Raw genomic sequence first — 13,543 nt, 5'->3', positions numbered from 1 at the left:
TTTTTTTTATTTATCATATTTACTAAACATAACACTATAATACAAAGTTATTATTACATTTTTATAAATTACATTACAAATTTCGAAAATTTCACCAATTTCGAAAAACATAATAATTCTTCGAACGCGTAAGCAAGACAGCAAGATAAAAAAAATTGCAAAGAATAGCATAGAATATAGTAGAATAGCGAGTAGAAGAAGTGAAGAGTAGATACGAGTACATATTAACGAATTAGCACAGCAAAATAAAGCTGAAATTTAGTATATCGTCTTAATGTTTATCACAGTTTTGTATATACAAACAGGATGTGTTCTATAAATTTATTAGGTGAAGAAACAACAACAAACAAAAAAGAGTAAATATAAAGAAAGCAGAGAAATAATGCATGTTTCAGAGATAAAAAGAGGAGAGCGTGTATGGAAATAGAGAGCGTTAGAGTTATTTAAACGGCAGCTTGTATTGGCAGTTATGGTATTTAAAAAATAATTATTTTATATGCACTACACACTAAAAAGCAGGGGGCACTTAAACATTTAACACGTTCGAACGTAGCAATTTCATTTTAATTATAATATAAAGTAATAAAAAATAATGAAAAGAAACTATGCAAATTCGTTAACAATATCGATTTGTTTGCAATTTGCCTCGATGTGCATTTGTCTGGAGCAGTTTTTGAGTATACCTTCTTTCGTTCGGGAATTTTTGTATTAATTCAAAAGTGAGATTATGAAAAAATTGGGCTTTTAGTTCTTAGATTGGCATACGCAAAAATTTAAAATTAACAACTACATACTAAATAGCAAAAATAAGTATGTATGTATATGTGTGTGAGCAAGGGAACAGAAAGTATTAACAAGTGTTTCATAAGTTCATAAGGATGAGTGCTTCGATTTCGCTGCACTTTTTCTCACATTCTATTCGAAATTTATACGTTTTGTTCTAAGTTAGTACACAATAAACGAGTATGTATGTATGTTTGCGGACGGCAAAGCGATTTTCGTGGTTTAGGCAGGCGCTTCGGTCGGCTGGTGGCAGCCCTCCACATTCTCGGGCCAATCGCATACATTCTCTTGTGGGTTGAAAACTAAGTTGGCAGGACATGGCATATGATGCTTGCGTTCACCTTCGCACATGTAGTAGTGAGTGCAGTCGTTCCAATCTTTGTGATAGCTTATGTGGCCATCCTCCTCTTCGCAGGTCACATCATGTGCTGTAACAAGGTCAAATACATTTCATATATTCGTACTTATARCGTACAGCAGTTTGTACTTACGATCTTTTGTCGTGTAGGCGCCGCGTGGTCCGTGCGACTCATATGGACCCTCGTACTCCAATTCGACTTTGTAATCTTTCAATTCGTCGCTGAGCGCGGTCAAAAGCGGATACTTGCCTGCACCGCAACGTCCCGAGAAGTCATCCATGTCGATGGACCAAACCATTATGCCACCGAAACCTTGCTCCTTCAACCATTCCATCTGCAATCACGTCAAGTTTTATAAAGTTTTGCGGCATAAATACAAAAAAAAAACACACACACACACACACAAATATAGAACACCACACACCCACCTTGGTCTTTAGCGAGCGCTCATCGTCGAAGCCAACCCATTGGTTGCCACGATATGCGAATGGCACTTGCTGTTCGGAGTCCCACACCAGCGTTGTATTGTCCGCTGCCAAAAACGAACACACTTCGTAGTAGCTCAAGAAGCCGGCCTCGTTCGTAAATTTGCCTGCTTTGCCGCCACCCGATGCCGGCGCGCCAATGTCGAATTGTGTCTCGTTGACCAGCTCAAAGGAGCGTCCATATGTGGGCATGCCGATGAGCAGCTTCTCTTTGGGCGCACCTTGTTTCACCCATTCGCGTGCACTGTAGTCCACYGTCAATTTCTTTTGATAACCCGTTGTCGCTTCCAAGGGGAAGAGTGGCGAATTGTGTCCGACTGTGCGTTCCCATTGGCCGTGGAAGTCATAAGTCATTACATTGATGAAATCGAGATATTTCGAAATCTCTGGCACATCATAACCGGCAGCGATAGCTTCGAAAGAAGCTGGTACTGCGGCGGTCAGAAGCAGACGCGGTTGTCCCGAAGATTTAGCCTCACCTTCGAATGCGACACGTARCTCACGCAACAGATTCACGTAGGCGGCACGATCTTCAGCACCACGTGGATATTCCCAATCTACATCGAGCCCATTGAATTTGTAGTCACGTAGGAAATCGATAGCCTCGTAAACGAATTGATTCATACGGAAAACATTTGAGGTGAGCTCTTTGAATGGTTTCGAACCGAAGGCCCAACCACCGATGGCCAATAAGATTTGTATGTCTGGGTTCTCTTCACGCAAAGCGATAACCTGTTCGTAGTTTTCGGGATCATCGTCGGTAGCTTCGCTGAGCTTGTGGTCTTTGAGTGTGGCAAAGGCATAGACGACATGCGTGCAGAGTTTGGGATCAACATTTGACGGCAGGAACTTGCCAGCACCCGGTCGTTTGGCAGACCAACTTGTCAGGTAGCAGAAGACTTGCGCGGGACGTGCTATGTTGAAATAGMGTTAGTTAAGCACATAAGTTTAAAATATGCATTTAGTTTAAACTCACTGTTTTGTTCTTTAGCAAYGAGACCCGACTTGATGCGATGTTTCTTCGATGGTTTGCGCACTTTGCTGAGCAATTCCTCTACATCAATCTTAATTGGCGCGGGTTTCTCCTCCTAAAAAATAATAARACATAATTTTTGCAATGTTCCATTAATTTATTACACAATTTACTTACTTCTTCTTCTAAGTCATCGAAAGTTGACGCTACCGCGGTCCAGTTAACATCCTTCGCCTCTTTGCCGCGAGAAATGCCCAGCAATTCTTCGCGCATAGCGCCAATCAATGGGTATTTGACATTTCCTCCGCATACCTCGCCCTTGAAGTCATCCATATCAATGGTCCAAACCATAGCGCCACCGAAACCGTTCGATTTGATCCAATGCATTTTATTGCGGATAGCACGCTCGTCATCAAAACCGACCCACTATTAAAATACAATTTCCTATTCGCATAAGTCCACATTTCCTGAACCGYAGTAGCACATACCTGATCACCATCAACCATATAGGGCACTTTCATCTCTTCATCCCAAACGTAGACGGCGCCATTCAAAAGCATCTCACAGATTTCATAGTAGGCCAGAAAACCACTCTCCTTGGTGTACACACCCTCGCGACCACCACCGGTTGCCGGCGCATTCGGTCCATGTTTTTCAGTATTTGCCAAAGTAAAYGAGCGTCCATATGTAGGCATACCTATTAACAGAGAAAGGCTTCTTTTATAATTGAGCTTGGTGGTAAAAGACTTCATTCAACTCACCGATGACAAGCTTTTCCTTCGGCGCACCCATTTTGACCCACATGGTAGCCGCATTGTCGACCGACAATTGTTTACGCCATTCCGAGTCAGTTGATGGCGCATATAACGGCGCATTGTGTCCTGTTTCACGCTCCCATTTGCCGTGGAAATCGTAAGCCATCAAATTTATAAAGTCCAAGTAACTAGCTACCGCTGGCACATCATAACCACCGCGCACGTTATCGGGACCGACTGGTACGGCTGCAGAGAGCAGTAAACGTTGTTTCTTCAATTCTTGCGCCTCGGCTTCGAAGGCTTCACGCAATTCTTTCAACAACAACACAAAGTTTTTCTTATCATCTGAACCCTTCGGGTACTCCCAATCCATATCCAAACCATCGAAACCACGTTTACGCAGGAAGGGTATAGCTGAGTAGATGAAGGTCTGACGTGTGTAACGTGTAGCGGACATCTCCTTGAACTTTTGTGTGCCGAAAGACCAACCGCCCAGAGCAAGCAAGATCTAAAGTATTTCAAGTGTTTAATTAGCTGCCTCTAAACGAATTTGATTAAAGTTCATAACTTACCTTCAATTTTGGATTAACTTTCTTTAGTGTCATCATGCGATCGTAGAGACCGGGCACGGTATCCTTCGTCTCATCGTTCGACTCATATGAGCTCAATTTACCCTTCTTCAGCCAACCAAAGGCGAAAATGATGTGTGTACACAAATCTGCTGGTATGTCTTCGGGTACGAACTTGCCGATCTTCACGCGATACTGCGACCAATTCGTGTAGTAGCAAACGATCTTCATGCCACCATCATCGGCTTTGGTCTTTTTACCCTTCAAKGTGGAACCGCTCGCCACCAAGGCAGTACCAGCGGCGGCAGCGSCAAGCGAACCGCGTGTTTTCGATTTCGAACGACCGCGTGCGCGTGACAAAGTGGTCGTGGTGGACGATGACACGGATGAGGAGGATTGTTGATCAGCACGTTTTTCGATCTCATCGACGGGCGATTGTGTAGCACGTTTTGTAACAACAACACTGCTGCGTGAATCAGACGCGGCGGAAGAAACGGATGTAGATGATGGGCGACGTAGACGTCGACGTGTCTTAGCTGAAAAATTAGAATAACAAAATTATTAGATATTTTTTGAGTTTCTCTAGTTAGGCACAAACTAAATTATAACAAGTGGATTACTTTAGTTATTTTCATCGGCTAATGGTCTTAAATGAAAGAATTCCTTTTCTCTTGTGCTGATACTTTTTATATTTTTGGACTCGGGGTTTTAGCCATGAACTTGGCGTTTCTTAAATTATAACGAGTTTTTCAATAAGAGCTCTACAAATTTTTTTTTTTTTTTTTTTTAATAAAACAAAAATGTTTCGAATATCAATGAAATTTTTTATTCCTGCAAAAGTGCATTCAATGCCATTAGGTATGGAACTCGATTTCTTTGGCATGATCACCACGGGCACGTTTTCAAAAGTCCCGACGATGGACCTAATCGACGATTTTCAAGCATAAATCAGTCCATACTGCTACAATTTCAAGTTCGATATTCGTACGGAGTTCATCAATCGTCGCTGGCTCGTTGGCCATCCACCATAGACGTAACGTAGCCCTACAGGAAATAGTCTAACGGTGTCGAATCGCACGACCCAAACGGCCAATTGACTTTGCCATTTCGTGAGATAACACGTTCACCAAACTTGGTTTTCAATAAATCGATTGTGATTGTCCTGTTGGAACATATTGTTCAAGTCCATATCATCCAATTCGGGCCAAAAATATTCGGTTATCATTGAGCGATGGCGATTCCCATTCACAGTAACGTGGCGGTCTTGATTATCACGGAGGAAGTACGGCCCAATGACGCCACCGGCCCATAAACCGCACCAAACCGTAAATTTTTCCGGATGCAATGGTGACTCATGGAGTACGTGTGGATTGCTGCCTGACCAATAGCGCATAATTTGGTTATTGACGGAGTCATTCAGCCGGAAATGAGCCTCATCGCTGAAAACGATTTTTCAATGAAAATCCGAATTATTTTCAAGTTGTTGCTCAGCTCAATTCACGAACATACGACGATTCTGTTGGTCAAGCGCCTTCAGTTCTTGCGTCAATTTGCTCTTGAAAGGATGAAGGCCAAGATCTTTTCGCAAAAATTCGCCACAACGATGTCACAGACCTGYCCAACGTTTAAGAACGACGTGTTCGAGAGAGTGATTTGTGTCTTCCACAATTGATGTGCCAGTGACAGYAATATTCTCGACACYGCGGACACTTCTTTGTCTCACTGGCACGSGAACATTATCTCACCCAGCCCACATGTATTGAAGAGTTCCTAAGACTGGCATGAGGCGAAGGTTTTGCACCTTCTTGCAATCGCTTGGCACCGGAGAATCTGAAGCTTTTTCGTCTTTATCGCAAGGTTACAGAAATAACAGTGTTCTATTGACTGAAGGCTCTTCCTATGCATATGTAATATTATTCTCTACTTTATCCTGTGTTACTCGCCAAAATCATTTCATTTTGATTTTTCCAAGTAATATTAGTTCCTCTTGGGTATAGCCAGGAGTTTGAAGCTCAAAGCATTTCATTTCTTACTCCTTCTTTACGCTTTCCGGAGCATGAAGGGCTGTGAAGCTACAGCAAATGCATTTCCAATCTCATTGGCTTAGTGAGCTGCTCGAGCTTATCTCTTGTCTACTTACTTTCAGAGCTCATTAACAGAAGCCAAAGCCAAATCCAGATTTACTACCGTTTGTCACAAATCGCTCATTCAAGATAAAGATCAAAGTAATTTCTTATTTTTTTGTAGAATTACCAATGAATAAACTCGTAATTCGCTTGAAAAATTTGCGTGTGTAGCTTGAGCAAGCGCGCAAGCGTGGAACGCCTCCAACTCATTAATCAACTTGAGATTGTCATTTACTGACACTGAGCACCACATTAGAGTGTGTGCGCTGACGAAATTGTAATTTACGCGTTTGAAAGGCAATCAATTGTTAACGCATACTCATACATATATAYGTGCATATATACATATGTATATCTAGATATAATATGCATGTGGGTAATCGGATCAGCGCAGATCAGTTGGCACAGTGACAAAATCTGGTAGCAAAATCTTTTCAAGCAAATAACAGCTGTTGTATGTATGTATGTATTTAAGATCATAAATTGCGTTCGCAGTTCTCTAAATCCTGCATTTAGCGCTATTATCGCCAATCATAAATTTTATATTTAAATTAAAACAAATACAAATTATGAGCGTCACGTTTTCTTGCTGCAAACCGATTGCGAATGCGCCGAGATGACATGGCAGACATAGCATGAGAAATATTTTGCAGCTGCAAACGTACATACATACACCTAAATATAAATTCATGCAACCGTTAAAGAGCCACTGAATTAAACTTCTAACTTCAGCAGTGACTAAATGGCTTTCGGTTACTCACCGCATTTAATGAATATTAAATCTCAGGCACGATTTCGTTAGTTTGTTTATTTTACATAAATAAGAAAAAAAACAACAATAGCAACATTTGCAAATGCTTTGATTAAAGCTGCAGCAAAACCAAATGCAGCTGCAGCAGCTTCAACTTCTGTATGTATGTATGTCTACGCGATCCATCGCATAAATCGCATTGTGGAGTCAAATATTTAATTGCCTTCGGTTTCCGAAACAGCAGTTGTCAGTGAATCTCGGTCGCTTGCTGCACGAAGCGTTTGCAATTTAAACGTTTTTACTATTTTTCTATTTGTATTAACTGAACGATTCCACTCTCTATTGGTTCTTAATTATAGCTGAAGATGATGTCTTTGAACTTTCAAGGGAAAATATGGTTTGCGTGGTTTAAGTTTTGCTTTATGCCGCTGTCGTTAATTTTGAGCAACGCTTTTTATTTATCAATACTTTAAGGCATATGATTTTGTTTATATTTATAGTTGTAAAAGCTTAGCAATATAATAAGTCAAAAAGTATCTAAACGTAGTCATCTTCTATTTACCACTTTACCATTCACTAAGTTTGTGCTCCCCAGGATTGTGTGCTGGGTTTAGGACCCACCTCGAAAAAAGAACACCCTCAATGTAAAGAAGAAAACAGCCTCGGACGAGAGACTCCCCTTTTGATGACGACCGCCGCAAACGTATTAAGAACTACGATTTAAGGGTATGCACCTGGAATGTCCAATCTCTTAATTGCAAAGGTGCCGCTGCCAAGTTGATTGATGTCCTCGTAGAAGTAAAGGCCGCCCAATAAGTGCGATGAAGAATGACTGAATCGAGTAGGTCCTTGTGGTATTTACTGCAGAGGCCAAATTTGGTGTGAGACTCGTGGTGGGAGAGAGACTCCCTCGCTGWGTCCTGTCATTCACCCCGGTAGGTRAACGTCRAGCTACAATCTCCATCGAAGCGAAGTTCAAATATGCCTCCCTTGGCGCATGGAGCGCACCTATGAGAGCTGYCYCGCTCGAATTCGACGCCAGAGTTGACAAAGAAGGAATCTTCGTCTTCGAAACGGCCGGTAAATTCAGCCACCATTATGAAACATCTTCAAATGGGTTSAAACTGATCGACCTCGCCGGGGCCCGAAATATGGCTATCTGTGGTATKAGATTATTAGTTAGTAGMTGTCTTCCGATCRAAAAGYCACCAASCAKATCAATCTTATTGTGWTAGAYGGAAARCACGTATCCAGTGTTTTAGATGATAGTTTCGAGGTCCTTACATCGACTCTGACTACTATCTTCTTACTATCTTCATCATAAAGTTTCAAGTCCAGAGCTCACTCTTATASAACCCCCAGAGGGTATCAAATGACTGATGTCCACAGTTTACTGAAATTATAGAGGGAACACTGCTCCAGCCTGGCGAATGGCAGTGAAATCATAACGCCAGGAGAAGGCGAATCCGATTCCCCAATCTATGATGATAGARCAGACGTTCCATTGCCCGACCTTGAAGAAGTTCGAATAGCAATTASCCGTCWGAAGAACAAAAAAGCRGTGRGGGCCGATRGATTGCCGGCCGAACTATTCAAATACGACGGAGAARAACTGTTATGGTCGGACGAAAGCATGCCYGACGATAGGAATTCAAGTKTGCTCTGCCCAATTCACAAAAACGGAGGCCCCACAACCTGCGCCAACTACCRTGAGATAAGTCTCCGCAACATCGCGTATAAGGTTCTATCGAGCGTATTGTGTGAAAGATTAAAGCCCATCGTCAACAAACTGATTGGACCTTATCAGCCTGGCTTCAGGCCTGCAAAATCAACAACTGYCCAGACATTCACCAAGCACCAAATCTCCAAATCTTRGAAAAKAGCCGTGAAAAGMGGATCGACACATATCACCTCTTCGCCGATTTCAAAGCTGCTTTTGACAGGACGAAAAAGAGMCGCCTTTATGTSGCGATGTCTGCATCTAATTAATCAACCAAAATWTCGCACAATAGACCTTAGATCACTGTGCAAGCCTCAATTTATTTCTAGTCATGGCCTAATCCTCTGAGTTGTGTAAAATGATTATTATTTCATTTACTTCATATACTTCATTTACTTTATATACATACGTTACTATTAATACTATTATAGTCTCAATTTTTTATATCTAAATTAGTATCATTAGCAGTAACAAACAAAAGTCAATAAGGCCTAACCTTCAAAAKGGTTGCCAAATATTACTTACTTTGCGCGCTGTCGGCTGTCTGTGAGAGTAGCACTAAAAGAAGGCATGCCACAAAGGCCACTCGTATCAACCGTGGCGGTAGCTGCAAAGAAACAAGAAAATAWTAAAATAAATTAAAATAATAATTACAGCGAAAAAATGAAAAGCGTGAGAATTCAAAAACTTACCTACTACTTACGACAAACATTTCGGTTTAAAATATTAACTTTTAGGTAATTTGTTAAGCCTATTAAGCGCATGTTGCAAGCAAACACTTTCAAATAAAGCAACAAAAACATTTGATAATACGCATATTAACAAAATAATTGAAAATCACATTCACCAAATGCACTCAAATTGTAGAAAAATGAATTCAAATCAAAGACTCAGAAAAAAATTTAAAAAATATGAATGAAATAAAATAATAATTCAAAAATTCAAAAATAAAAAAATAAATAAAAAATAACAAAAAAAATTGCATGAAAACATGAAATATTATGTTACAATTTGTTAAATCATTTATCATTTCGAAAAAGTTGGCATATTTATTTCAAAATCGCGCACACGCACTTAATCACCTGAATAACACGGCGGCGAAGGCTGCAGTAGGTGTTCAAAACGATTACATAAACACAATGGACAAATTAATCTTTCGCCGTGCAGACATAAACATGCACATATGTACATGTATGTRTGYGTGTCGTATTTACTTTTATCTTTACTGTAATCTTTAATTCTGCTATTTGCCACGGATTTACGCGTGTTTTTCACACGTGAGCAGCAATTTCGAAATTAACGCATTCAAGCGCGACATAAACGCCGCCCTRAAAATAAAGCAAAAGGTCAAATGTAGCGCAAAAAAGCAGTGCAAGCGTTGAAGCCCCCCAGCGCACACACACACACGCGAGTTTATATGCTTTGTCTCACTTTTGTAGACTGTGCTTACACAGCGCGCTCGACACAAAGGTCGCATGTGTTGTTGTTGGCGTAAAATTTATCAGTCACTTTGCCATAGATAAAGGTCAACGCACAAACAATGCGCCTGAAGATAAGGAAAATAATAAAAATCGGTGACGCGACTGCTAAAGCAGCACCTAAATGTACATATATATACTTGAATATACATATATACATTCATAGTTGAATATTCATATATATGTATGTACATACTTACATGCATTATTAATATAATGGGCTGCTATACACGTGATGTATTCATTAAATAAAAAATTTTCGTGCTAAGCGCTTACGCCCCGCTTCCCATATAACGCACACAGCTCCACACACACAAACCCACCAATCTACAAAATTTTGTATGTAATTTATTTGTTTCACATTTTCGTCACTTTTATTGGGTTTTCAAATAATTTTTATTGTTTKCGCTTTGCTCTTGTGCTTTTTCATATATTTCTGCTACAAATTATAAATAATTTTCTGCCTGACATTGACCCAGTTGCCGACCGACGCATTCGCAAACACAAGCAACCAAACAAATATGCCTTCTGCGGGTCAGCGCCAGCGAACGTCGTCGTCGTGAAGTTTGGGAATGTGCGTTTGACTGCAAGTCACACTTAAAGCCATTCAAATTAGCCAAAGTCACACTTGGCAGTCGGCAGTCTAAGTACTTCAAAATGTCTTAACGGCGCTTTTGGGCACTTCGCCGTCGTGCGACTTCCACTCTGAAAAGGTTTAAGTACTTCTTCAAGTCTTTGAGGTCTCTTCATATACTCGTTACAATTTATGGGCACTATATTAAAAATATATGCTTTAAACAGCAAATTGAAATCAACGACATTCCTCAACACTAGAAAAAATATATATAAAAACTACTTGTTGTCTGCAAGAATTTTATCTATTTATTTATGAATAATGCATTTGAGTCACAGTGACCTTAATTAGTTTTGTGGTAGGGACATAAATATCTTGGATTTATTTATTTTATTTTTGTTTATCTAACGTGAGTGCATAATAGAATTATTAATAAAAATATTTGTTTAAAGTGAATATTAAGGTTTTTTTTCATTTTAATATTTGATACAAATTATTATAATATTTCTGAGTTAGTTTGTAAATTCACTATTTAGATAATTTTTTGGCTAGTTATTCACATTATTGCTCTTTTTTTGAAACTTTTCCTTCTTAAAGGTCTTTATACTAGCGATTCGGCTGTGAAAATTTAATCGATTTGAATTTCAGTCTTCTTCTTAAAAAAATTTGAAACAAAGATAAGTATGTACTATATTAGATTTAAAAGAAGCTAAAAAACGGAAATGTATTTTTGAGTAAAATATTCTAATATATTCTTAAGAGAATATGAGTCTAAAAAATCAGCGATTTTTAAGGTGACGTTGCCTTAGATAGATTAATGAGGTAATGCACCGCGACCTAGGGTCTATTGTGCCCCAATTATTTGTTGTCTTCTTTTTATAATTCCTAAAATCTAAGGTTAGATTTGGTTAGATGGCTGATCGAAGATTGCACGTGAGTCCTTTGTCAAGCCATAGAAAATAAGAACTTCTGTGTTCGGACTTACAGATTGGCAAACACCTAGTAACTAATATAAATAGGCATAGGCGTTTCATTTCAATTCCCGCCAGTTCGGTGGGATGTCTGAAGGTATGCGCTCCTAAGTGTTTAAGTCTTGACTTCCCAAACGCGTRACAGTCAAGAAGGAAGTGTTGAGTTGTTTCTACCTCATCTKCTWCCAAACAGCTTCTGCAGACGCCATCTGATGAGATTCGCAACCTTACAGCATAGACGCTAATAGAGCAATAGCTTGTTAAAAGCCCCACAACTAGGAAGAGGCTAGCCTTACTGASGACAAAGAGATCACTAAATCTCCTGCGACCAATCTTGGGTCAAAAGTCTTTGCGACAGTGCAAGTACCGATGGTGGTCAAGCTTCTGCGAAGTCCAGCTATCTAGTAGTAGGACACAAGAGGATGCGGGAGCACCAACATACTCCCATTCTACCGATAGTGGTTCTAGGAAGCCTTTCCTTGCTAGCTCATAAGCTTTGCAATTACATGCAATTCCGCTATAGCCCGTCACCCGTATCAGTCTTTTCACAAAGACACTCGATGCTATTGAAAGACATTCTTTAACCAACCCTGATTATATTGTAAAGGAGTTCAACGCTAGTATCGCTCTGCTATGTATCTAAGTGAATGGTCACTTCTCTAAAGGAGGCCGCAATCCGAAGCAGCAGATCTACTGCCACCTTGATGGCTCCAACCTCAGCCTGGCAGACACTGCACTAGTCAGGAAGCCTGAAACTGGAGTATATAGAGAGTTACAGACAGTAAATCTCTCCACCAACCTCMACCAAGCTTTGACCCATCCGTAAAGAAGCCCACTGTTACTCTCCTCCAACGGCATTTTCCCACCCATAGCTCCCKCGTCGGTATATAGGCAGAGGAGCCGCTAAACTTCGGTTTGGCGACTCCATTATTTTAATTTTTATCAAGATTTGATATTTTTTAAACGATTAATATTATTGCAGTTTAAAATTGTAAAATAAAAATATAAATGGCCTTTAATAATAATAAACAAATAAATAAATAAAAATTCACACAATTTATTTACAGTTTCTATATTGTCTCAGAAACGTCAATCCCTGCGTACTAAAAAGCATAACATTAAATAGTTTTACAAGCAAAACTCACCCACATTTTATGAGCAAAGAAGTATAAGTATAAATGCGAGCTTATGTGCAAACATATGTATATACTGTATGTATATACCATTCATATGCATATATACTGYAGGTATTTGATAATTTCTAGCCGAATATATTGTTTAATATGCAGAACAGCAGCGGCTCAGTTACTAGATCGCTAACACCATTGCACACATCATTTGCGGCTAAATTACAAATTATCAAAGAATGACAGGCGACTGGCGACAGGTGATCGCGAAGGTGACAGGCGACAAATCGTCGTTTCCAATCTGCCCAACAAAATCCGTTAGCTAGCAATTAAGGAGCAAAGCAAAGCAAATTAACAAATAAACCAAACCACAAGATTATAAAAATAAGCAAAAAGCAAATAAAAATAAAATGGAATGAAAAATAAAAATGAAATGTAAGACAAAAATAGTTAAGATAGATTTTTTGAAATATATACAAGCGACTTCTTGGCTATTTTTAACGACTTACAATTGTCTATTTGCTTATTCTTTTTTTTTTTTTTGTTTTTTGTTGTTACTGGTTTGGTAATTGGAAATTGGCGCGAAAATGAATGTGGCGACTAATTGAAAATAAAGCGGGCGATGGCACAGTGGTGGCGTTAGTGGTAGGGGCACATTAAATATTGGAGAAAATTAATTAAAATTATTATTTTTTTATTTTATATGGCAAGCTTGCAATGTTTCTAATTAAATATATTTTTTTTCAACAAAAAATTGAAAAGTTTTTAACGAAAAAAGGGAATTCTTCATAACATATAGAATAAGCTTTGTTGGTAAATTTCCATAAAAATACTTTGTACTAGAGTTGCCAGTTAAAGTCACTAAATATTTT

The 13,543-nt window shown here is 39.3% G+C and overlaps 1 protein-coding gene across 2 annotated transcripts in view; it reads right to left on the bottom strand.

The window, feature by feature from the left end:
- Nucleotides 1-589: 589 nt before the first annotated feature.
- Nucleotides 590-13,543, bottom strand: part of LOC108976996 (probable chitinase 3) — a 50,178-nt gene continuing 37,224 nt past the window's right edge. The window contains exons 3-11 of one of the 2 annotated variants that reach the window (XM_018946486.1): nucleotides 9,047-9,128; nucleotides 3,928-4,460; nucleotides 3,362-3,863; nucleotides 3,089-3,297; nucleotides 2,778-3,026; nucleotides 2,604-2,715; nucleotides 1,571-2,541; nucleotides 1,275-1,476; nucleotides 590-1,211 (exon numbers count right to left, since the gene is read on the bottom strand). In XM_018946486.1, coding sequence (XP_018802031.1) covers nucleotides 1,006-1,211; nucleotides 1,275-1,476; nucleotides 1,571-2,541; nucleotides 2,604-2,715; nucleotides 2,778-3,026; nucleotides 3,089-3,297; nucleotides 3,362-3,863; nucleotides 3,928-4,460; nucleotides 9,047-9,128 — 3,066 coding nt within the window. In that variant the 3' untranslated portion in view covers nucleotides 590-1,005. The remainder of the gene's footprint in view (nucleotides 1,212-1,274; nucleotides 1,477-1,570; nucleotides 2,542-2,603; nucleotides 2,716-2,777; nucleotides 3,027-3,088; nucleotides 3,298-3,361; nucleotides 3,864-3,927; nucleotides 4,461-9,046; nucleotides 9,129-13,543) is intronic. The other variant, XM_018946478.1, reaches the window with a different exon arrangement.

Source organism: Bactrocera latifrons, unplaced genomic scaffold, assembly GCF_001853355.1.
Source record: "Bactrocera latifrons isolate USDA-ARS-PBARC rearing strain unplaced genomic scaffold, ASM185335v1 scaffold_116, whole genome shotgun sequence".
Classification (NCBI taxonomy): domain Eukaryota; kingdom Metazoa; phylum Arthropoda; class Insecta; order Diptera; family Tephritidae; genus Bactrocera; species Bactrocera latifrons.
This window is presented reverse-complemented; position numbering and strand designations above follow the sequence as displayed.